Source organism: Chiloscyllium punctatum, chromosome 41 (genome assembly GCF_047496795.1).
Source record: "Chiloscyllium punctatum isolate Juve2018m chromosome 41, sChiPun1.3, whole genome shotgun sequence".
In the NCBI taxonomy this organism is placed as follows: Eukaryota; Metazoa; Chordata; class Chondrichthyes; order Orectolobiformes; family Hemiscylliidae; genus Chiloscyllium; species Chiloscyllium punctatum.
The window spans coordinates 8,740,163-8,766,947 of record NC_092779.1 but is presented as its reverse complement, the minus strand read 5'-3'; the positions used below and the strand labels follow the sequence as shown (position 1 = coordinate 8,766,947).

Genomic DNA, 26,785 nt, shown 5'->3' with positions numbered 1-26,785 from the left:
TATTCATTAGATACGTGGCATAAATATTGGGTTGAGAAGGTAGATGTACAATGCCATATTTATTCCCCTAATGAGATGTTCAGTTTTTGCTTGTGACTTGTCCATCTCGAATTCTCTGATACAACCTTCACTCATTGTACAGGAGTTATGGAGTAGGAATCCACTGCATTCTGTAACCAGAATCTGAGCAGTAGAGTTCAGAAAATATGAAGAAATACAAATCTAAACTCTGAATTCAGTCAGACTCAGAAATCTAGATCCTCTGAATCTGAAATAGTTCTGAGCTTGAAGCTAGCTCCTAACCTAACCTCCAAGAACCTAACTTCTAAGAAATTAGAAGCAATTTCTAAGCAATACTGGTTTTTCATATTTCCAAGCAAAGCGACTAAATAAATGCACAATAACCCTAATAATTTCAAATACTTTGACATTTAAACCATTCCCAATGTGCTATTCTTTCCCCTAGAAAACAATAGAGTTAGGTCTTCAAATTTACCCAAGGCCCGGTTAAATTTTTGGGAGTGATTTTGACCGATATTGTAAACTGAGAAATAATGAATCAGTTGCATCTTTCCGCATCTCACCAGTTTGACTTCAAATGAAACTTCAGAATGTCACTTGACTTCCATTGATTATCAAAATCAAATGGACCAGCCCTGAACCCCCATGTGTTTTGTGTAAAGAGGCTGTGGAACTGATTTCAAGCCAAAGACAGTTTAACTCCTGAACCTCAGTAGTGTATAATATGTAAGAGCACAATCCAAGGAGGGAGACATTTTAAATATTAATGTAAATAACAAAGACTTAATTAACTCTCGAGGAAACGTTACTTATTGAAACTGTGTCTTGTTTATGATTTGGAGATGCCGGTGTTGGACTAGGGTGTACAAAGTTAAAGATCACACAACACCAGGTTATAGTCCAACAGGTTTAATTGGAAGCACACTAGCTTTCGGAGCGATGCTCCTTCATCAGGTGGTTGAGGTGATGAAGGAGCAGTGCTCCGAAAGCTAGTGCTTCTAATTAAACCTATTGGTCTATAACCTGATGTTGTGTGATTTTTAACTGTGTCTTGTTTCGTTTGCAAACATTTGCTGGCTTTTTAAATTGAAGAATCATTTCTGTTTTATGCAGAAGTGGTTCTGAAAGGATTAATATTGGCGACTGCATGAAACTGAAGACCCAATAAGGTTATCTCCAGCTCCTAATAGGAGCAAATGCCTTATCCCTGGCTCCTGATAGTCTTGACAGTTACATTTAACCAGCCAATGGAACTTGTACCGAATTGCTATTATGCAATAAACTAGAACTTGTTGTTAACACAAGTGCATCTTTCTGCTACATTCCCCTTCTTCTTAAGAGTCACTAGTGGTTTATCTTTTACCATTGTTAACTAAGTAGGCCACTTCAGGGTTTGTGCATCATTCACTGTCGGACCTGGAAGAACATTCCTGCTCACCTTGGCCCGAAGGTTTCTAATTGCCTTTGCAATGCTCTTCCCCCAGCCGACACTATGTGACCTGCCTTCACCAGGTGGGAGAACCAGAGTGGCTTCTCCATCAAGCTGGTGTTTGAAGCTAGTTAGCATATTACTGATGTTACAAAGCTCCTGATTTGCAAAGACCCTGTTTCCAGGAAAACCTTGGAACTGTATTGCCAATGGACAAAATAACAGCCAGCAGGATTCAACCAGGAAAGGCAGAATGGGGCTGCACGGTGGCTCAGTGGTTAGCACTGCTGCTTCATAGTACCAGGGTCCCAGGTTTGATCCCAGCCTTGGGCAGCTGTCTGTGTGGAGTTTGCACATTCTCCCCGTGTCTGCGTGGGTTTCCTCCGGGTGCTCCGTTTTCCTCCCACAGTCCAAAGTTGTGCAAGTCAGGTGAATTGCCCATAGTGTTAGGTGCATTAGTCAGAGAGGAAATGCGTCTGGGTGGGTTACTCTTCGGAGGGTCAGTGTGGACTGGTTGGGCTGAAGGGCCTGTTTCCACACTGTAGGGAATCTAATCTAATCTAATGTTCCCTCCTCTGCCCCAGCCAGAGTGTGTTAATATCTCTATCTGAAACCTTTGTGACCAATGTGGACTGCTAATCAACAGTATGCTTGCATCCTTCTTCTATCCTGCAAATGCTGACTCCTCAGTAGATAACCTTATGGAAGCACCTATGTGAAAGTGGCCTTTATATATTGGGGCCATATCTCCAGGGAGATGATGTATGATTAAAGTGATACATTCTTTCAGAAAGATCCCATGTCGCTCTCACTATTCATCAAATGCACAGGCAGCACAAGCCACATTTTAAAAGTATTTTCATTTGGAAAAATGTTTAATTTACTAAAAAATTGATGAGGGTACACCAATGAATGTAGTACCTGATTCAATATAGATTTTTAAAGTGGTTTTCCGTGATTATAAATCAGCTTACCTGCAAGTGAAGGACTGGATAACCTTATTAAAAATGCCACATTATTGTATTAGATCCGTTTTCAGCACTATTAGTAAAACTATAATGGGCTCGCACACTTAAATATATCAAGATATGTTTTTTAATTGAAAGGAAGACGTTGCCTGACTATGTTGTTTCAAGGAACATTTTACTCTTGTGGTTCTGCCAATCATTTTTATTGAATGTCTGACCTGCAATCCATCATGTAATTTCAAGTGTATTCTAGGTTCAATTTCCTGTTTTCAATGAAAGCAGAAACTCGAATCCAATTAAACTAAGCATTAAATAATGAAAGGCTAATCGGTTATCAGGCACCAGGTAGCCAAAGCGTTCACCCTTCCAGTAGGTTTTGCTGAATGTCCATCAAAAGCCATAAATAAAGGTAGTTTCCACTTAATTTTCAGATCCCACCCTGTCTCTCTCTCTGTCTTGGCTATTGCAGTCAGTAATCTCATCAGAGGTTTTCCCGAGGCTAATATTGATGTAAAAAAGAATCCCCAGTGAAGGGCAAACCTCCAACCATACAATATAGGAGCAGGAGTAGACCATTTGGTCTCTCAAGCCTGCTCTGCTATTTAATGTGATCATGGTTGATCTATTTGTGGCCCCAGCTCCAGTTTCCCTGATATCTTTTCACTCTTCTTGTTAGTCAAGAATGTATCTATCTCTGCCTCCAAAGTATTCAAAGATCCTGCCTCTCCCATCTTCTGGAAAACAGAGCTCCAGAAGTTAACAAGGGAAAGAAATCCTCTTCATCTCCATTGTAAATGGGGGATCTTTTATTTCTAGATAGTGACTCCTGGTTCTCATCTCTCCCACTAAGGGAACCATACTCACAGTATCCATCCTGTCAATCCTTCTTAGGATCTTATTTATTTAAATAACATCAACTCTCATACTGAGAAATTCCAGTAAATACAAGCCTTGCTTGTTCAAACTTTTCTCACAAGATAATTTCCCCAGGTATCAGTCATATGAACATTCTCTGAATTATTTCTAATGGAGTGCCACAAGGATCGGTCTGTGTCCTCTACTTTTCACTATTTATATAAATGATTTGGATGTGAGCATAAGCGGTATAGTTAGTAAATTTGCAGGTTACCTCAGATTACAACAGGATCTGGACCAGATGGGCCAATGGGCTGAGAAGTGGCAGATGGAGTTTAATTCAGATAAATGCGAGGCGTTGCATTTTGGGAAAGCAAATCTTAGCAGGACTTATACACTTAATAGTAAGGTCCTAGGGAGTATTGCTGAACAAAGAGATTTTGGAGTGCAGATTCATAGCTCCTTGAAAGTGGAGTCAAAGGTAAATAGGATAGTGAAGAAGGCGTTTGATATGCTTTCCTTTATTGGTCAGAGTATTGAGTACAGGAGTTGGAAGGTCATGTTGCAGCTGTACAGGACATTGGTTAGGCCACCGTTGGAATATTGCATGCAATTCTGGTCTTCTTCCTATCGGAAAGATGCTGTGAAACTTGAAAGGGTTCAGAAAAGATTTACAAGGATGTTGCCAGGGTTGGAGGATTTGAGCTATAGCAAGAGGCTAAACAGGCTGAGGCTGTTTTCCCTGGAGCGTCGGAGGCTGAAGGGTGACCTTATAGAGGTTTATAAAATTATGAGGGGCATGGATAGGATAAAGAGACAAAGTCTTTTCCCTGGGGTGGGAGAGTCCAGAACTAGAGGGCATAGTTTTACGGTGAAAGTGGAAAGATATAAAAGATATAAAGGGCAACTTCTTTTACACAGAGGGTGGTGCATGTCTGGAATGAGCTGCCAAAGGAAGTGGTGGAGGCTGGTACAATTGCAACATGTAAAAGGCATTTGGATGGCTATATGAACAGGAAGGGTTTGGAGGGATATGGGCCAGGTGCTGGCAGGTGGGACTAGATTAGGTTGGGATATCTGGTCGGCATGGACGGGTTGGACCGAAGGGTCTGTTTCCATGCTGTACATCTCTATGACTCTATGACTCTAAAGCATTGACATATTTTCTTAACTAGGAAATCTAAATTGTACACAGTACTGTAGATGTGGCCTCACCAATGCTGTGTAAAAATGCAACATAGCAACCTGAGTTGTTTATTTCATTCTTCTTGCAATAAGTGACAACCTTCCATTTGCTTTCCTCATCACTTGCTGCAGCTGTAAACTAACTTTGTGGTTTATGTACTTGGACACTCAGATCCCTCTGTAATTCAGGATTCTGCAGTCTCTCTCCTTGTAAATATTTTTTTTCATGGGCTTTCTCACTATTTCTCTGAAATTCCTACTGAAATTTCAGCAGAAAACTGGGAATATTTTACCCCCACCCTTGATCCCAAAGGAAATTCTACCCAATAATTGCCTGTTGTTCATCAGTCTGGGATCACTTACCTCCTCAAGGTGAGGACTTAGTCTCAAAATCTAAATAATAGTATTGTAACCTAATGTAAGATTTCGATCAAATGCAGACTAGGTGAAAGATGTGTGGAACACATGCATGATTCTCAGCTACTGGCTCCTTGCTATTTTAAGCCTCTAACCTACTCCCACTGTGACCTCTGTTCCCAGCCTCACACAATGTTCCAATGAAGCTCAAGTAAAGTTTGAGGACTAGCCCCTCATCTTTCAATTAAACACCTTACAAACTCCCAGATTCAACACTGAGTTCATATTGAACTGTTTCTGTCATTGCTATTTCAGTTTCTCTAAATTTCTGTTTTGGGCAGAATTGTATCGAAGTGTTGTGGGACATTAAGGACAGATGGTGGGAGAGTGTGAGACCCCAGCATTGTCTCTTTTCAGGAAGGCCCACCATATCTTGTGCACCCAGGCACCTGACAGCTGAGCAGCAGACCTTCTCCTAGGATGAAGTACCCTATAAGAATGGGGGCCCCCCCAGGAGTTCAAAACATCACCGTTGCTCACTATTTGACATTTACCCGGATGGCCACAATTGGAACCTTGTGGGGTTTATTTTATTCATTCATGGGATTTGAGCATCACTGGCTAGCCCAGTATTTATTGCCTATCCCTAAATGCCCTCAGGGTAGTTAAGAGTTAATCACATTGCTCTGAGGTCTGGAGTGATGTGTAGGCCAGTCTGGGTAAGGATGGTATTTGCCATCTCTACCTGTATGTGGAACTGGATGAACGTTGTTTGAAGTAGCTTGCTGTCATCGGTTCATCTTGGACTTTGTCTTGGTGCTACCTAGTGATTCGTGGTAGAGGCTGCACCATTTAGAGTATCCACACTGCTTTTAGTTAACAAGGTTTATTTTGTGATAATAATCATCAACTATTGCTCAACAAGGATAATTACTGGGACATGGAGTAGATGCAATTGCTGTCTTTGAAAGCAAGGGTTTCACTCCTGGTCTCCTGTTAATAAAATATCTGGAGCTAATGTAATGTGAGTATTAACCCCTTCACATAGGCGGGAGGGGGGTCTTCCAACCAGAGGTGAACAGCTCATCTCTACGTAACAGTGCCACCAGAGCTGGGTGGCTGCTGTTGGTATTGCATGCACCCAGAGCCTTGGAGTAAAGGCAGACCCAATCACAGGAGACTAATCACTCCTGGTACCCTGTGGATTTTTTTGCTGCTATAGTATTGGGTTAAGGTTTTTTTGGGGGGGAAGGGAATGAAGGGCCCGGGCACAGGCTGGAAAGGAAGTTGGGGGGTGGGGGGGGGATGGTGGGGGGGAATGTGGCAGCAAGATTGGGGATGGTTCTCAGCAGGTCCCTCTTCTCTCAATGTCAGGTGTCTCAATCTGGGTGCCTTTGAATAAGGCAGCACCCCTCAATCAAGTCATTGATCAAATATAGCAGGGGTTACATGTCATACTCCTTGCCCAGCCACTTACCACTGGGTTAAGATACTTCTTCCATCAACCTATTCAGAGATGTTATGGCACACCTCTGGAGTAAGTAGGACTTGAAACTGGACCTTCTGGTTTAGGATTAGGGACACCACTATGCCACATGAGCCCTCCCACTGTGTTAATACAAGCAACAACTTAAGTGGGCAGTAACTGCCTTAACTGAGCAGCTTTTGTGGCACAGAGATAGTGATCCAACTGAAGTCCTGGGTTCAAATCTCACCTGTCACAGAGAAATGTCAAAGCATGTCTGCAAAAGTTGATTAAAAAGATAACAGCAGCCTTAATTGGTCGTGTGCTCGGGAGGCTGATCACCTCTGCCGTACCAGTACCCATCCTTCCACCAAGCGTGCATAAGCCAGGGGGCTGCTGGGGAGAGTGTAAGGGTACAACATACTGCACTAAGCTTTGTTGCTTGGCACATTGGCATGAGCTGTAATTAACATCAGCAGAGCTATACATTGGTAGTTGAATTGATGTCATCTTTTCTATTGTCAGCCAAGTTAAACTCAAACCCTGTGAGTTGCATTGAGCTAAAAAAGGAAATACTTCCGAAACTATTTAACTTGAAGAGACTGTGATCTAAGCTGGGACTTTTTTCATAAGCAATGCGTTTCCAGTAAGAAACCTGACGTTTTTTACCAAATCTCCGAGGAACCTAGCGTTACATTTTTCTAATATAAAGCATTGAATGTGTGTGTATATGTGTATTGGGGGTGGGGGTGGGGGCACTTTCCTTAACCCTTTTGAACTCTGCCCCAGCTACATTACAATTAGGAATGAGGGGCTGGAGGATGGGTAGGAGGACCATTCATGACATTACAGAGAGAGGAATTTTACACAAGAGCCCTGTTTCTGGATGGCTCTAAGTAACAGACCAACAATCACCAGAGGGCTGATTTGAATGTACCAAGAGTCGGACAAGAAACCTCTTGGTAATGCTAATGAACTACTGTGGCAGTCAGCCAGTAGTCTCTCTCTACATCATCATTCTTCCACTGGAGCAGATGCCAAAGTTTCTACTGCAATACGAATTTCAAAAAGGGAGAGACAGTCTGCTTTTAACACACTCAAATGAAGGCCAAATACTGCAGATGCTGGAAATCTGAATCAAGCACAGAGAATGCTGCAGAAACTCAGCAAGTTTGGCATCATGTCTGGAGAGAAAGAGAGATGGAGTTGATATTTCGGGTGTAGCGACCTTTCCTCAGACTACTCTTCCCCACTTAGCTTTTCATTGTGGTCAATAGATAGGCAGACCTGGTATGTGAGGGAAGGGGGTGGGAGTGAGGGTTGGGGGGGAACACTGTATGACTAGCCAACAATTCCAATATCACAAATTGGGTTTCACCTGCAAAGCTGTGCCCAGCAAGTCCTTAGTTACTTCTCATGGTAACAAATTAATTCTTGCTGCTCCCTTCAGACATCAAGGGAAACCGACAATCTGCAGGAATACAGTCTTGAACGGTAACAGCCTGCATTTCTGCGGCACTTTAATGCAATAATGCATCCTGAGGCACTTTACAGGAGCATCACAAACCAAATTATGACACTCAACCATGTATGGAGATGTTTGATCAGATTACCAAGAGCTGGAGTGAGAAGCCTTGAAGAGGGTGTGAAAGGATGAATAGAGGCAGAGAAATGTAGGGAATCCCTGAGCTTACAACAAGATACTGAAAGCATGGATTCCCAAAATGGAGTGATTAAAATCGAAGCTACCTACAAGGCCAGAATTAGAGAACTGTAATGATGCAGGAAGGCTGTGGGACTGAAGGAGATTACAGAGGCAGAAAGGAATGACTCACAGAGGGATTTGAAAACAAAGATAAGAATTTTAAAAACAAAGTGTTACTCAACCATGAGCCAGTATTGGTCAGTGAGCAAATGGTTCAAGATGGTGGTGACACTAGCCGACTCTTTGTGGGGTCTCTATAGAAGATTTTATTCTCTTGTTTTGTACACCTTCTGTGTAGTCATAACCTGTATGCCTTACTCTGTCTTAGTTAAAAATCACGCAATACCAGCTTATAGTCGAACAGGTTTATTTGGAAGCACCAGCTTTTGGAGCGCTGCTCCTTCATCAGGCAACCACCTGACAAAGGAGCGGAACTCTGAAAGCTAGTGCTTCCAAATAAATCTGTTGGACTATTACCTGGTGTTGTGAGATTTTTAACTTTGTCCACCCCAGTCCAATACCCAAACCTCCAAGTCACTCTGTCTAAGCACCCTATGATCTGTATGTCCTTGTTTTCAATGATCTGCCTTTGCTGCTTGCAAAACAAAACTTTTCTCTGTACTTAGGTACATGTGACTGCAATAAATCAAATTGGGTGATGAATGGGATTTGATATGGGATAGAACACATGGGATAGAACACAGGCAGCAAAGTATTGTGTGCCTTCAAATTTGTGATGGGAAGTTCATGGGAGTAAACGCACCCATTTCATGACATAAATTCCAAGATTTTGGAAGAATATTTTGGGGAAAGCCATCAGCAATTCCAGTTATTGTTCTCCAATCAGTTGTAAACTTTTTGTGTTAAATTTCAGACAAGAGACTACTCACTGTCATAGAAATTAAGGCAAAACAGCTGGATGGAAGAAACAGTCAGAAACTGGCAGATTGATTGTAATTTTGATTTAATTAAGATATTCACAGTCATGTGCATGATGTCTATTTGCAAACACCACTGTAGCAATTGGAGATGACAATGTAGGAAACTGTTGATTAAAAATAAATCAGATTCTTATTAAAGAAGTTAAAGGGGAATGTAGGTGACGCATGTTGTATTAATAAAGTGTTCCTCATCACCACGTTGTTTATTAACATGTCAGGTCTCTTGTGGTGCAGTAGTAGTGTCCCACCTGTACCAGAGGTGGGTAATATATCTCTGAAAAGGCTGATTAGAAATTATCTATAAGTCACTTTATATCATACATCCAAAACATTCAATATGATCATCACCAACACCACCCTGGATAAAGCAGCTCCTACTGGATTGGCACTACATCCACAAGCATTCACTCGCTCCACCACCAATGCACAGTCACAGTGGTAAGTATTCACTGTAAGAAATAGTGCAGAAATTCACTAAAGATCTTTCGACAGCACCTTCCACACCCATAACCACTTCCATTTAGAAGAACCAAGGCAGCAGATACATGGGAACACCACTACTTGCAAGATTTCCTCTAAACCACCCACTATCCTGACTTGGAACTATAATGCCGTTCCAACTATATCACTGGGTCAAAGTCCTGCAACTCCCTCCCTAATAAGACTGTGGGTCTACCTACAGCACATGGACCTCAGTGGTTCAAGAAGATAGCTCACCACCACATTCTCAAGTGCAAGCAGGAGCGGGCAATGAGTGCTGGTGCAGCCAGTGATGCCCATACCCTATGTGCAAATGAAGAAAACTTTGGATGGGCAGGGTCTCATATTCCTCCATCCCACAGACAGCACCTTCCATTGCATTTTTCTTTTGGTTCTGAGCTTGTGCTTTTGTAGCTGAAAGGTTAGAAATCACTGTTGGTGACATCAGCAAAAAAATCACTGGATGGGTTCAACTTGAGGTTTATTTCTTAGTAGTTCTGGAGATAGACACAGCTCTTTTAATGTGTAGCTCCTTATATGCACATAAGAACTACAGATGACAAGAGCATAATACAGAAACACTGATTAACTATAGACTTTCTGCCTTGTGATTAAGAGGAACATCTCTTGGTGCCTACCTTGCCCACGTACTGTGGCTCAGCCCCAGTGTACTCCTCCAGCAAAAAGAACTGATTCCACATCCAGCCACGTTTGGAGCGATGTAAAATAGAAAGCTTGTCACCCTCAGGTGTCACAGCCACTCCGTCCTCTTCCTCTTTTGCAGTCCTGTTTGACAGTGGGGACATCAGGCTGAGCTCCAACAGGCTGATCCAGAGAAGCATAAGCACACAGCAATTCAATATCGCCATTCTTATTTCAGAACTGGTGGCTGCAGAGTCTAACTGGGTTTTGTTGGCTGCTGTCCAGCAACCCGTCAGTAGACAGTGTATCCCTGACTAGCCTTTTTGTCCCATTTGTAAACTACTGGGGTCTTCAATCGATCTTCAAGTTCACTTGGTTTCTGGGGATTTCTAAAATGGGAGAGAGAGCAAAACAAAATAAACAGAATGATGTTTCAAACAGTAGATTTTTAAAAATTTAAATGTCAAATATATAAATTGCAGCGTATACCATTGATGCTTAATTTGAATTGCTAATCTGATTTCACTGATAACATCATATAACTATTATAGATGCCTGTGGAACTCAGTAATGTGTTCATCATCAAGCCCTTTTCTCAACCAATTGCAGAAAAATATGCTCCATTACACAATAAAGCTGCAGAATTGACTATCTTAATTACTCTAAAATGCACTGGTGATTGTAAAACACCAGGTGCTGTGTAACTAAAATCCAGTTTTAACCAGGTACAATCCTGACTGAGGAAAATAATAACAACACAGAAAGAGTCAAGTAAAATGTTTGTTCAATCTGGAAATTGTGAGAAGTGCCACATTACTGTGTGAGATTTGTTCAATAATGGGAGAGTGAAGATTCAGGGGTGATTTGATCCAGGTTTTCAAGTAATTGAGTTGTGACGAGACTGCCCCTTTAACAAGGTTATTTTGTCTTTGTTTTTTTTTCAAGAGGGGTTGTAAGTGCTGAAATGGCTAGCACAATTCAATAGTCAGAAGAGGTCTTTAAGTTTTTTTTTAATTGTACAATGAAAGGGGAGTGGCTAGTTCTCCCAGCTCAGGTTTTTTTTCTAGTTTGGTTTAGTTTTAGCAGTCAGTCAGAAAACTGCTGGTGACCAAGAGAAGCAACTACAGTGAAAACAGGTTCCATGTGTCAACAGGTGCTTCTTGTCTGAACTTTCTCTCTACAGCCTCTCCTGCCTGTAAGAACCTGAGTTTGAATCTACCATTTGCCAAGGGATGTTGCGGGGACTGGAACAGCTCCTTTGTTATGTTGCTGTATCGAGTCGGTCGGGTTTCTAAATAGTTGAGTTATTCTAAATTCTGTTTTCTTTCGTCCGTGTTTCGACTGTAGTGTGTAAATGAATTCTGTTTTGCTTAAAGCCGAGTGGTTTGACCAGCTGCATCACTCCTGGAGTATCCACTTCACATCTGTCCTTTTAAAGAAGTTAGGGTCTGGACTACCTTCCTGAAGTGTTTTGAGGGGGTCTGGCCTGGTCCATGACAGAGTGTAATAGATGAAGTGGTTTGGATGAAACTATATTCCCTCATTGAGGACTCTAGGACACTAGTGATATTAGTAAAGAAGTTAGAGTCAGGAATTTAAGGAGAGAAATTAAGGCCATAAGACCAAGTTCTTTTCTTCAGGCAAAGGATGGAAAACATTTCAATATCTACTCCACAGTTGCCAAATTGATGGTTAAACACAAGGTTTTAATGGGAGAATCATATCAAGGGATGTGGAGAAAATGCAGATTTCTGGAGTCAGGTCACAAAAATGCCACAATCTCTTTGAACAGTGGAACAGGCTGGAAGGATTAAATGGCCTTCTGCTGTTGCTATGATGTTAGACACATCAGGAACAGCATCTGAGCTGGTTTTAATTTTTAACCAAACCTGAGAGAGCACACTTGCTCTTGAGAAGGCAACAAGGATATTCCATAAGGCATAGAAACAGAAGCAGGCCATTCAGCCCATTGAATGGTGAAGCAGACTCAATGAGATTATAACTGATGTAATAATCCTCAACTCCATTTTTCTGCCTTTACCCTATAGCCCTTGATTCCCCTTATTGCCTAAAAATCTGTCTATGTCAGCCTTGAATATGCTTAATAACCCAGCCTTGACAGCCAGAGGGGCTAGTGTTCTTCAGATACACTACCCTCTGAGAAGGAATTCCTCCTTATCTTTGTCTTGAAAGTGTGACCCCTATTCGGAATCTATGGTCGTAAACTGTTGAACAAGGGGAAACAGCCCTTCTGTAAGAACTTATCAAGCCCTGTAATAACCTTGTATGTTTCAATAAGGTCGTCTCTGATTCTTCTAAACTCCAATGAGTACAGGTCCAACCTACTCAACCTCTCCTCATAAGACAGTCCCTCCCTACCTGCTATCAGTCTAATCACCCTTCCCTAGACTGCCTCCAATGCCAGGATAACTTTCCTTAGATAATGAGACCCAGAACCATTCACTGTGGTCTGACTATTGTGTTGTAGAACCTTCCTACTTTTATATCCATTCCCTTTGAAATACCATTTCATTTGCCTTCCTTATTACCTTCTGAACTTGGATGCTAACGTTTTGTGATTCACTGGTTAAGAATCCACTGGTTAGCATATATTGAGGCAAGGTAATTTTTTGAGATAATAATGATATCACTGGACTAGTAATCTACTGTACAGCGATGCTGATGCGAATGCTTTGGAGAAAAGAGTTCAAGTGACAGCTGGTGGAATTTCTATTTAATAACTAGATCTAGAATTGAAAGCTAGTCCCAGCTATGGTATTCATGAATGTCGTAAACACATTTGGTTCAATTATGTTCTTTAATGAACCAGATGGTTTTAGGGAAGGAATTTTTCCATCCTTACCTGGTCTGATCTATATGTGACTCTAGATCCACAGCAATATGGTTGACTCTTAACTGCCACTTAAAATGCTCCCGCAAGATTCTTAGTTCTAAGATAATTAGGGATGTGCAACCAATGCTGGCCTTGTCAAGTGATGCCTATACCCCATAAAGCACAAAGGCAGAATAATTTCCTGAATGCAGTTCAGCTCAGTACAGGGTAAACTAGGTTTGCATTGAATATCTTTTATCAGTACACTCAACTGTCTATTTTACAAAGCAATGGAGATCAGGCCAATTTCAGGTCTTTATCTGCCTTTACCAACATAGCAGGTAGCCCATTACCCATTTGGAATCAGTCCTCCCATGCCTCTTCCTCATAATGGAAACTCAGGCATCAGGAGCATGCAATCACCATTAAATATCTACAGGCCAGTCTATCTGTACAGGATAGCAAGATGGAAACTGATAGGGAGGTGATGTAAATGTATTTAAAGCATTTGCTGTATTCATTAAAAATAAACAGAAACCTTAAATTAATACAACATCATTAAACAGCATTACAAAAATCGTGCTGGCAATGAAATACGATTTTAATTTCCACTTGCAAGACAGGCCCTAGCTCTGTAATGGAATTAAAAGGCATGTTTCATTAGTTTCTGTCATGTATTGTCTATTTGTATTGGAACTGTAATTCATTAACTGGAAATTACAGTCACTGTGAAAACTTGTGTAAAAATTCATTAATAGGCCATTTTAGTCAATCTCTGGAAAACGATAGTATGCTGCATAGTTTCTAATGTGTTTCCTGGACTGAAAATATTAAAACATAGAAAAGAAAGGACATAGGAGCAGGAGTAGGCCATTTGGCCCATCAAACTTTCTCTGCCATTCAAGTTGATCCTCCATCTCAATGTAATATTGCCACTCTCTCCCCATACCCCTTGACATCCTTAGCTTCCTGATCTAGAGTCACATACAGGTCAAACCAGGTAAGGATGGAAAAATTCCTTCCCTGAACCAATCTGGTTCATTAAAGAACATAACTGAACCAAATGTGTTTACGACAATATGCTATCTATTTATTTCTTAAATATGTCAACTACTTGGCCTCCACAGCCTTTTGTGGTAGAGAATTGAATGGGTTCATCAGTTTCTGATGAAGAAATTTCTCCTGATCTTAGACCTAAAGTACCTACCCCACTTTCTAAAACCATGACCCCTTGTGCTAAATCCACAGGCATGGGAAACACAATCCCTTCATCCAGTCTGTTCAACCTTTTAGATTAGGTTAGATTCCCTCCAGTGTGGAAACAGGCCCTTCAGCCCAACAAGTCCACACTGACCCTCCAAAGAGTAACCCACCCAGACCCATTTCTTTCTGACTAATGCACCTAACACTACGGGCAATTTAGCATGGCCAATTCACCTGGCCTGCACATCTTTGGACTGTGGGAGGAAACCGGAGCACACCCACGCAGACACAGGGAGAACGTGCAAACTCCACACAGATAGTCACCCGAGGCTGGAATCAAACCAGGGACCCTGTTACTGGGAGGCAGCACTGCTAACCACTGAGCCACCATGCCGCTCCTGTCAGAATGTTTTAATGTTTCAGTGAGATTTCCCCCTCATTTTTCTAAACTCCAAGGATTGCAAGTGCAGTTGACTCAATCTCTCCTCATGTAACAGTCTCGACATCCCAAGAATCAGTCTGGTCAACCTTAGCTGTATCTCCTGTATGACAAGTATATCCTTTCTTAGGTTAGGAGGTGGAGTTTGCACATTCTCCCTGTGTCTGCCTAGATTTCCTTTAAGTGCTCTGGTTTCCTCCCATAATCTGAAGATGTGCAGGTTAACTGGATTACCCATGTATATTTAAGAAGAAAAATGCCCCGTAGTGTCCAGGGATGTACAGGTTAGGTGGGTTAGCCATGGGAAATGCAGGATTGGGGTGGGTCTGGGTGAGTTTGCTGTTTGGAGGGACAGTGCAGGATCGATGGGCTGAATGACCTCTATCTGCACTCTGGAACAAAACAAAAAAGACTGGAACTGCGCACAACAGTGTGTTCTCATTAAGGTGCTGAAGTAAGCTTTCTTTACTCTGTATTCAAACTTTCCTGCAATGAAAGAGCAGCCAGCATTTTCCTTTACTCAAACTCAACATTCCGTTATTTAGATTAAAGGTTGGAGGAAAGGTTGAGCAAAAACTGAGAGTGTGCCCAGATTCTGAATAGAGATCAGAGCCAATTGGGAAAGTATTGGCAGATTTTCAAAAGAATAATGATTTAAAAATGGACAGCTTGTTTAAATATAACATTTTTAGATGATGGACCAGAAAGGAATGCATACAAAAGTATCTGGAACATGAAAGTAGGCAGCATGCTAAGCAACTTATGGTGGAGAAGAAAAGAGATATGAATGGAATAAATGAATGGACAAAACTACAGCAAATGGAATATCGAAGGAGGAAAGGTTGGACAAGTTATACCTTCATCCCTCCGAAGTTAGATGAATGAGAAATTATCTTAATGAAAGACGTAAACACCAGAGGTGACTTGAACGAGTACCTGTGGAAACAATGGATCCCTTTGTGGGAAAGACGCAGGTGAGGGGAAGCAGTTTATAAATAAGGTTATTTCAATTTAAGAGAGAAGCTAGGAATTTTTTTCTGAAGGACTCATTAATCTATGGACATAGGTCAATTTGCTTAGTTGGCTGGATGGCTGGTTTGTGATGCAATGTAATGCCAACAGCGTGGGTTCAATTCCCACACCAGTTGAGGTTACCACGAAGGACTCTCCTTCTCAACCTCTCCCCTCTATCTGAGGCATTGTGAGGCTCAGGTTAAACCCCACCCCCATCACCAGTCGTCTTTCTCTCCAAAGGCCAGGTAACACAATGGTGAACTTACCTATAGCCTTTAAGAATTTTGTAACTGAAACAATCCAAACAGGGGGATTGAATATACTTAAGGCTGGGTTAAATAGGCTCTAGACTAACAAGGGCATCAAAGGATATCGCAAAAGTTAGGAAAGTGAATTGAGGCCAAAATCTGATCAGCTAAAAGACAGTGTGAGCTCAAGGGGCTGAATGGCCTACTGCTGTTTTAGTTTGCATATACATTTACATATCTAGCAGGGCAATTAATATTCAAAATGAAGAGAATCACCATGAAATGTATTTGAACATGAACAATGCTACTGTTGAGATCAATGAGGCATTTGTACAGTTAAAGCAAAAAGGCATGATGGTCCTGGGGTGGTCAGTATCTTCCTTTCAGAATGTATTGGCCAATGTGCTGGCTTTAAGAAAACCTTTTCCAAGCTGACTTCCATTTTTCTCCCCCACACACCTTTTGATGGCACCATGGTGAAAATCCATTAGTATTGCCAGGTCCTGTACAAACCAGTCTCGGGGTCCACCTCATTCAACTGAGCAGCTGTGTTCAAGGCTTCAATCCCCATTCATCAGGAGACTGGCTGATGCTCACTGATGCAAACCATTTGAATTGGACCTTAAATTAGTTCTTGGTGTTTAATGTTTCTTTTCTGTTATGATTGTTTATCTGTATGAATAATTGGGCTGCAACAAAGAAGGACAACTGTAATAGATAAGAGTAATGGATATGTCGAAACAGAGTTTGGCTTTATTGCTCAGACAGCTGCCTCCTTACAAACTCTGCCAATAATAAATTTTAATTACCTATTGCTTACCTAAATCATTCAGTTCTGTTACCCCTGTTAGAGGAAAGATGTTGTGAAACTTGAAGGGGTACAGATTGACAAGGATGTTGTTAGGGTTGAAGGGCTTGAACTACAGGGAGAGGCTGAATAGGTTGGGGCTATTTTCCCTGGAGCATTAGAGGATTTTTGGGGGGGGTGGGGGTTGGGCGGTGTAGCAGGGGTGGTAATAGACGTTTATAAAACTGTGAGGGGCGTGCACAGGGTGAATAGTCAGGGTCTTCTCCCCAGGACAGGGGAGACCAAAACCTGATGGTATAGGTTAAGGTTAGAGGGGCAAGATTTAAAAGGCACTTATGAACGTAGAACAGTACAACACAGTATAGGCCCTTCGGCCCTCTATGTTGTGCTGATCCTTTATTCGACTCTAAGATCAGATTAATCTATATACCCTTTATTGTACTATCTTCCATGTGCCTATCCAAGGATCGCTTAAATGTCCCTCATGTATCTGACTCTACTAGCACTGCTGGCACCCACCACACTCTGTGTAAAGAACCTAATGTGACATCTCCCCGAAACTTTCCTCCAATCACCTTAAAATATGCCTCCTCATGATAGACATTTCTGCCTATTTGACTATTCCCTCTATCTATGCCTCTCATCATCTTGTACACCTCTATCAAGTCACCTCTCATCCTTCTTCGCTGCAACGAGAAAAGCCCTAGCTCCCTCAACCTTTCTTCATAAGACATGCCCCCCAATCCAGGCAGCATCCTGGTAAATCTCCTCTGCACCCTCTCTAAAGCTTGCACATCCTTCCAATAATGATGCAACCACAATTGAACACAATATTCCATGTGTGGTTTAACCAGGGATCTATAGTGTTACAGCATAGCCTTGCAGCTCATAAGCTCAATCCCCCTGCTAATGAAAGCCAACACACAATACGTTTTCTGAACAACCCTATTAACTTGGGTGGCAACTTTGAGGGATCTATGGACATTGACCCAAGATCCTTCTATTCCTCCACACTGCCAAGAATTCTGCCTTTAACCCTGTATTCTGCATTCAAATTCAACCTTCCAATGTGAATGACTTCACACTTTTGCAGGTTGAACTCCATCTGCTACTTATCAGCCCAGCTCTGCATCCTGTCAATGTCTCACTGCAACCTACAACAGCCTTCCATGCTGTCCACAACTCCATCAACCTTTGTGTCATCAGCAAACTTACTAATCCACCTTTCCACTTCCTTATCAAGTCATTTCTAAAAATCACTAAGAGCAGAGGTTCCAGACCTGATCCATGTGGAACACCACTGGTCACCGAGCTCCAGGCTGAATACAGTCCATCTGCTACCACCTTCTGTCTTCTACAGGCCAGCCAATTCTGTATACAGACAATCAGAAAACCCTGCATCCCATGCCTCCTTATGTTCTGAATGAACCTACCATGGAGAACCTTATCAAATGCCTTGCTAAAATCCATGTACACAACATCCAGTGCTCTACCTTCATCAACGTGCTTTGTCACATCCTCAAAGAATTCAATAAGGTTTGTGAATTGCCCCTCACAAAAAGTCATGCTGACTATGTTTAATCAAATTGTGGTTTTCCAATAATCATAAATTCTGTCTCTCAGAATCCTCTCCAATATTTTGCCCAAAACTGACAATAAGACTGATTGGTCTGTAGTCCCAGGATTATTCCTATTCTCTTTCTTGAACAAAGGAATAACATTTTCCACCAGTCAATCATCTGGCATTACTCTAGTCGATGGTGAGGATGCAAAAATCATCACCAAAGGCTCAGCAATCTCTTCCCTTGCTTCCTGCAATATTCTCGGGTATATCCTGACAGGCCCAGGGGATTTATCTATCCTTATGTTTTTCAAAATTTTCAGCACATCCTCCTTCCTTACATCAACCTGTTCTGGCATATCAGTCTGTTTCACACTGTCCTTGGAAACATCAAGGTCCCTCTCAGTAGTGAATACTGAAGCAAAGTTTTCATTAAGGACCTCCCCACTTCTTGTGACTCAAGGCACAAGTTCCCTCCACTATTCCTGATTGGCCCTACCCTCACTCTGGCCATCCTCTTGTTACTAAGGGGCAACTTTTTCACATGAAGGGTGTTGCGTGTATGGAATGAGCTGCCAGAGGAAGTGGTGGAGGCTGGTAAAATTAAAACACTTAAAAGGCATCTGGATGAGTATATGAATGGGAAGGGTTCAGAGGGATATGGGCCAAAGTGCTGGCAAATGGGGCTAGGTTAGGTTAGGATATCTGGTCGGCATGGATGAGCTGTACATCTCTATGACTTTACATATGAGTCAAATTAATTATTTTGACAAAAATCTTACCATCTCGATTGAAAAAAGTATTAGCTAGGGCAGGAAGCCTCATTTTCTCTTTTTGCCCTCAGACTGTAGTCTGTCGGCTGTTCATCAACTGAACTTGAAAGGGTTTGGAAGTGCAACAGATGGCTTTGCTGTTTATTTTTTGTGAATATGTGACCTGCATGAGTTTAAATCTTGTCTTCAAAAGGAAGTGGGCTAGGCTGAAAGCCAGGATGTCAGTTCCTTTTACATTCTGTCCTTCATTTCTCTAATATGAAGAAAGTAATGATTACTTTTTTCTCTTCTTTAGCGTCAGACTTATTGCATCAGTAAAATTAAAACACAAATTTGACAGTCTTCACAACTCCAGTATCCACACAATATGGGCTGTGATCTCAGGTTTAGGAAACGGATCTTGAGACTGTTTGCATCCGTCAATCTTGATCAGGTCTGCATGCAGCGAGCTTAGGTCAACTGCTGTCACCTTTCTCATCATTGTACCTTTTCAACCATCTTAGTTATCAAAAAACGCTTTTTCAAAATGAGTTCTCTCTCAGCTCACCACACTAACCTCTTACAGCCTCCACTCAGGTGGGCAACATGTGACTTACTTTGCCTGGTTTTGACCCTAAATGAAAATAATTTTTCTTTCTGATTAACAAGTATGCTATAAAAGTATTAGCAGCAGTCCAAACATAATTTCATGAATAAATCTGATGTCATTTGGTGTTTGTGACTTTTTTTGTGTCTGCTACCTTTAGATACCACGTACTGTGTGTTTGCATTCTGAATATGTTGAAATGTCTCAAAGTAGATTGGAATGGAATAACATGCAATTTGCATTATGGAATCAAACCATTTAATACAATGAATCCATGTCAGCATTTACACTTCAGTCGGGACTCCTCCCATCATTCCTTATCTAACTCTGTCAGCATAGTGTCTTTCCTTTCTCTCTCATGTGTTTTTCTAGTTTCCCCTTTAATATATTTGCATTGTTCACCTCAACTACTTCCTTTGTCATCAGCTCTCTACTCTCTCACCGGGAGAATTATCGAATTGTTCCAGTGTAGAAGGAGACCATTCAGCTTATCATGTCTGCACAAGTCCCTGAATGAGCAATATATCTTTACCATTCCTCTGCCTTCTCCAGTACCCTTGCACACTCCTCCTTTCCAGATAACAATCTAATTCCATCCTGCATGCCTTGATTGAACCTCCTCTGCCACACTCTCAGGCTGTGCATTCCACATCCTAAACAATTACTACATTGAAAGGTTTTTCCACATTTGCCATTGGTTCTTTTGCCAATCATCTTAAATGTGTGTACTTCACTTCTGAGGAAGGGTCACTGGATCCCAAACGTTAACTCTGATTTCTCTCTACAGATGCTGCCAGGCTTGCTGAGCTTTTCCAGCAATTTTTGTTTTTGTATCTTAAATGTGCACCCTCTCATTATTGATTGTCTGATGAGTGGGTAAGTCTATCCCCATTTATTCTGTCCAAAACCCCACTTTTTCTTCTTAAATCAAAACAGTTTTGAATTCTTCAATTTATGTCACTGAAATTCCTCATGTCTGGAACCATCCTCATGAATCTTTATGCACCTTATCGTGGGCGGCACGGTGGCACAGTGGTTAGCACTGCTGCCTCACAGCGCCAGAGACCCGGGTTCAATTCCCGCCTCAGGCGACTAACTGTGTGGAGTTTGCATGTCCTCCCCGTGTCTGCGTGGGTTTGCTCCGGGTCCTCCGGTTTCCTCCCACAGTCCAAAGATGTGCAGGTCAGGTGAATTGGCCATGCTAAATTGCCCGTAGTGTTAGGTAAGGGGTAAATGTAGGGATATGGGTAGCTTGCGCTTCGGCGGTGTGGTGTGAACTTGTTGGGCCGAAGGGCCTGTTTCTACACTGTAAGTAATCTAATTTGAATCCTTTCCAAGTATGGGTCCAGAACTGGATACAATGCTCCAGCTGAGGTTAAACTGATATCCAACGCAAGTTCAACAGATCCTTTTTGCTCTTGTTCCTCTATGATCCAATTAATAGGGACTGGGAGACTTCCTTCTTTATTGACTATTCTCTTAACCTGTCCGCTACCTTCAATAATACACCTTCAGATATACACCCAGGCCCCTCTGTTCTGGCACCCTCTTTAGAATTAGGGCCTATATTTTATCTGTCGTTCCATTTTCTTTGTAAGAAAATGATTGAGGAGGTGCTAGACTTGTGGTATTATTGCTAAACTATTTATCCTGAGACTCAGGTAATGTTCTAGGGATCCTTGTTCAAATTCTGCCGTGGCAGATGGTGGTAACTTGAATTCAATGTGAATCTGTAATTAAGAGTCTAATGACCATGAAATCATTGTCGATTGTCAAAAAACAAAATCTGGGTTCACTGATGTCCTTTTGGGAAGGAAACTGCTTCCTTACCTGATCTGAGCTATATCTGATTCCAGACCCACAGCAATGTGATTGATGTATAATTGTCCTCTAGGCAACCAGAGATGGGCAGTAAACATAGGTCCAGTCAGTGACACCCACATTCTACAAATTAATGAAATGATCAGGGGACAGAAGTTTCTTCTGAAGTCTCTAGTTTCACTCTTCCCTTCCCCTCAAGTGAAAACACCTTCCCAGTGGCTACTTTATAAAAACCTTCCACCATTTTAAAAAACCTCTTCACCTTTGTCTTGCCATGGTCAAATTCTGTTCACTCTTTCCTGAACTTTATGATGAGTACTTTATACTCGTGGCTACATAAATAGATCTATGCTGCATAGATATGGCTCAGCATGTCCTTACAAACTATGTTACATCATCCATTTGTCCTTGATTGTAATGAACAACCAGGGAACTCTACACAGTGGTGAGTTGATGAAGTGGCTTTATTCCATGATGCAGAAGTAAAGAGTGGGGTCAAAAGAGGTCACTGTATATTAATGCTTGCATTTTTCATATTGTTACAAAGGTGAGGTCAAACTTTCTGATAATTAAAACTGAAACACAAGTCCCTCTAATCTGTTATGGCAGGAATAGAGGTCTTCTTCTGTTAATTAAAACCTGAAACGCCCAGAGAAGCTCGCTTTGTTGTTAAATGAAAGAAGTCCCTGATATTCACTTTATAAGCAACAAGTAACAACTTACTTATTTAACTCTAACAATTAGCAAATTACCAAAGCTGCTAACAAACCAAATAATTTGCCATTAGCCACTAACTATTCCCTAACTGAACCAAATTTTACTGGTATGCTGTTCCAATAAACACAGATAATAAGAAAACTAAATGAAAACTTAAGAGTCTCAAATTCCATACATTATGTGTCTCCCAGAGTGTTCTGCCTTCTCCTCTGTCTCTCCAGTCAGGAATGTTTTTCTACGAAGATACTCCTGTCAGGGATTTTTTTTCTGTGAATTCCTCTGTTAGGACTCTTAGCCAGAAGTGCCGTGGTACTTTTATGGATGGGTGGTGTTTTCTTCGAGAGCTTGGAGATATCTGTGAGAGCGAGATGTTCATTCCCCAGATGGCAGTTTGCTCTTGCCAGATTTCCAAAAACCTAGTTCTTATATATCTTGGATGACATAACATTTTGTTCCAACAACATTGGTCTCAAGTTGTCAAAACTACCAGATTTAAATGTGATTGGTTTTCAGTTTCTAAGTGCTTGGTTTAAATTAATTGGCTGGCTGATTTCAAGCTAGTTGCCAAAATATCAAAACAATCCTAAGGTTTGCAATCACCCAGCCAACTGATACATGTTTCAAATTTTAGTACAGTTCATACATTTTCAGCTGCTTACAGACACATTTTCCATGTAAATCTCCAAGCTTAGAAAAGACTCTACCTCTCAAACGTGCCACGCACTTATCCCTCCTACCATTTTTACAAACAATCTCTAGCCTCCTACCTTCTACTTTATGATTACTCTACATAGCTTTGTAACTACATTAAGCTGCTGTCATGAAATCCACAACAAATGGTCAGACTGAACAATCATAAGAAGTGTGGTTTCCTTGATTCTATTTTGCTGGGACTCTAAAGTAGTTCAGCATGGGAAGGCCACTCAGTAGCTCCAGTAGTAGCACCCCGACCTCCCTGATATTGACAATCACCAGTAAGGAGTCATGAGTGTGGTGCTGGAAAAGCACAGCAGCTCAGGCAGCGTCCAAGGAGCCGGAGAATGGACATTTCAGGAATGGAAGACTCCACCCCGAAACTTCCATTCTCCAGCTCCTTGGATGCAACCTTCCAGCAACACACTCTCAACTCTGATCTCCAGCATCTGCAGTCCTCACCTTCTACTAGAATCCCATTTGCATTTCAACTCACCTACATGTGCTTTCACTCTGTGAATATTCTCTTTACTCAATATATGATTATTCTTCAATATATGATTATTCTTCATTTGTATAGTGAGCAATGGTACTGTTTGGGCTGAGCATTTCTGCCTGCACTCTTCCTCATTTTAGGGAATTATTCAAATTGGTACAACAGGATCATACTCACAAGAAATGGCCATTTGGCTACCGAATTTGCAACCTATCTATTCTGGTGCTTCCAAAACAGTGGTGGCAACTTGCTATCAAGACATAAAAAACTAGAAATAAGACTGAGTCCAAAACTGGGTTTCAGCCTTGTATTGCAGCTTGTTATAGAACATAGAACATAGAACATAGAAGAATACAGCGCAGTACAGGCCCTTCGGCCCTCGATGTTGCACCGATCAAAGCCCACCTAACCTACACTAACCCACTATCCTCCATATACCTATCCAATGCCCGCTTAAATACCCATAAAGAGGGAGAGTCCACCTACTGGCAGGGCATTCCATGAACTTACGACTCGCTGAGTGAAGAACCTACCCCTAACATCAGTCCTATATCTACCCCCCCTTAATTTAAAGCTATGCCCCCTTATATTTCTGCTCTTACAGGATAGTCAGAAGTGATGTCCACAGTGCAAAAAGATCCAAATTCAAATGGAGAGATATCCCTGTGTAAGATCATTCCTAATTCAGAAAATACTTTAACATTTATCTTGATCCTAAAATGATCCAGTGTCTCACTCAGGAATTTTGTACCTGTAGCACTTTTCCAATAAGTACTGAGAATAATGAAGCAGCTATGAATCCCTAAATGCTACTCGCTGCCAATTACTGATTAGGTGAGACAACAAGAATACATCAGTAGTTACTCAATTTGTTGAAAACAGAAATGTAAATTATAAAATGATCATTTGGAGAAACAGAAAAATGATGTGAAGGATTAATATTCTACATGCCATCGCTCATGCAAGTGGTCTTTCAAGAAGAGACAAAGTTACTGGAATCAGCAATCAATTAACAGCAAAGGAAGGACTGCTAAAATAGAAACACACATAATAGATTGCAAATTTAACAAAACTCTTACATTATTCCCCAGGCAATCCTTATTACTGGCAGCCAGAAATCAATCAGTAGCTTAATAAAAATACTTAATCTATTGCCTATGTGACTCCAAATACAGAAAGTGATGTGCCACTAATTATAAGACAATTTCACAAATTAAAAACTCTAATTTCATGATTTCTCACAAATTTCAATGCAATTCATATTTAGGGAGGGAAATCAACTTGGCACCATCAAAGTTTGCTTGATCATTCCAATAAAAGGCTGCAGGCCTGATTGACAAAACCTTATTGTCTGAAGTGTGTTAAGGTTCCTTTTGAAACTGTGAGTAAAACTGGCCAATTGGTGCTGACTCAGGGCACAATCATCTTAAAACGTCCACACTATCCACACAAATACACGCCTCCCAAAATACACACTGAAAAAATAGATACTTATCAGAAGCACACATGCACCCAGACACAAATCATTCTTCAATATAAACACACATACACTCCACAGACACACAAATCTGCGCATACACAAATACACACACACACACTTACACTATGCAGCCGACACAGACATTCATACAGAGGCAAACACACATAAAAGACACACTGATAGACACATGCCATGAAATGAATACAGCCCCATTACAGACACCCACATAAACATACACATTATCAACAACATACATTCATATGTAGACGCACACAAAAAGACACAGATGCGTACCTCGACACAAACATGGCTCCATACACACACCCACATAAACTCAAAGATCAACAGCATAAACTCGCACATGGGCTCACACACAATAGACACAACTACTCTCTCACACATACTTTGAGACACACCATTAGCTTACACATTTACACAAATACACTCACCCCACTACATGCACACGTTCACAACTGTAACTTTTGAACACAAATTTATATTAGTGAGAGTAACCTTTCTCTTCCTATGCAGCTTGTCGGTCGGTCAGATAGCTTTTACAGTGAACAAGGGTGACCCTGGCAAACTTTGATGGTGCTAGATGAAAACCTCAAGAACTGGGGATGCTGTAAATCAGAAACAAAAACAGAAGTTGCTGGAAAAGCTCAGCAGGTCAGGCAGTATCTGTGAAGAGAAATCAGAGTTAATGTTAACTCTGATTTCTTTGATTCCAGGTTTATTTTCCTCCTTCAATAATTACCTAAAAGTTGTGAGGAATCATTAAATAGGAATTACTAGTTCTTGAAGTTGACACATCACAACCTGCACTTTGAATGCCATAGGCTGAAGGATTTTTAAAGTTTAAGTGTCTGATTCCTGGCTGCCAGTAATAAGGATTGCCAAAGCAATGTCATAGTTTTGTTACATTTGCAATTTACTGGAGACAGGGAGTGAGGAGCTTATATAGCCCCGGTGAAAAAGGACAACGTATCTATGTGCAACTTTGCAGTATTAAAGACGGTGACGGATCTAAAGCCCATGTAATTAACAGAAGCACACAACAGTCAGTTTCCCACTTCCACTTACATCTCCAGCCAGACATCAGTCCATTTACCTCATGGGATTCAAATCTAAAACCGAATCACAGAGTCTCTGGTGGGGCAATGTCCCTACCTCTGAGTCAGAAGGCCCGGATTCAAGTTCCATCTACTCCAGCAGTGTGTAAGAACATCACTGAACAGGTCGATGAAGTAATATTAAAAGCAGCTTACAATGGGATGCGTTGCAAATGCCACTTGTCTTGGCTGGGAGGGGAATAATGCATTGAAAGAAGCTTTTGAAACTAATGCATTTTCCTGACCCACAAAACAAGCTGCATTTGTACAATCTGAGCTGCCCGGTGAATTTTGACAAACTGTGAAGTTATTGCCCGTTTATTTCGGTCCGGTTCGAAACTTTTTATTGTCTGGGGAGGGCATTGAACACAAAAGCATTGAAAAGCCACTGGCTCTTCTGCTGTTCTATCCTTCAGGGTAGGCCGGGGTTGGAATTTGAAAGCCTTTAGATGATGGTCTGAAAGCGAGAAGTTGACGGTAGCTCTGTCCTTTCATTAATCTGACTGAATAAACAGAGGAACAGCGTGGGGTGAGACCGCAGGAGGGAGCTAGACCTCTACAGAAGAGAGGGACTGACAGAGAGCGAGACAGTGCACTTGCTGTTCGTACAATCGCCAGCACACCATCTCTCTCATCGCAATTTGCTCCAAATATAACCTGTCCTGCAAAATGCAGAGAAAGCAGAAATCATGATTCAACTCAGGGATAAATCTGTGTGAAATGTCGATTACTGCACTGCCAAGCTGCTAATAACTGACTAATATATTTCTGCACTTGCGCTTTTCTGACCTTTGGAAGTTGTGTAAGTGTAACTGAAGTTTTTTTTTCTCTCTCTCTGACACTGTGGTCGGCAGTTTTCTAAGACTTCCAAACGGGGGTTTGTGGGGAAGCAGATTGGGAGAGAAGTTGGAATCTGCCGGTTTCTGCTTTCCCTCGTGCAGACTTGCAAATGC

The 26,785-nt window shown here is 41.5% G+C and overlaps 1 protein-coding gene across 6 annotated transcripts in view; it reads right to left on the bottom strand.

The window, feature by feature from the left end:
• Positions 1-26,785, bottom strand: part of LOC140464828 (cadherin-6-like) — a 217,175-nt gene that overhangs the window by 178,249 nt on the left and 12,141 nt on the right. For all 6 annotated transcript variants that reach the window (XM_072560325.1, XM_072560323.1, XM_072560328.1 and 3 more), the window contains exon 2: positions 10,045-10,437. In XM_072560325.1, the coding sequence (XP_072416426.1) occupies positions 10,045-10,275 (231 nt within the window). In that variant the 5' untranslated portion in view covers positions 10,276-10,437. The remainder of the gene's footprint in view (positions 1-10,044; positions 10,438-26,785) is intronic.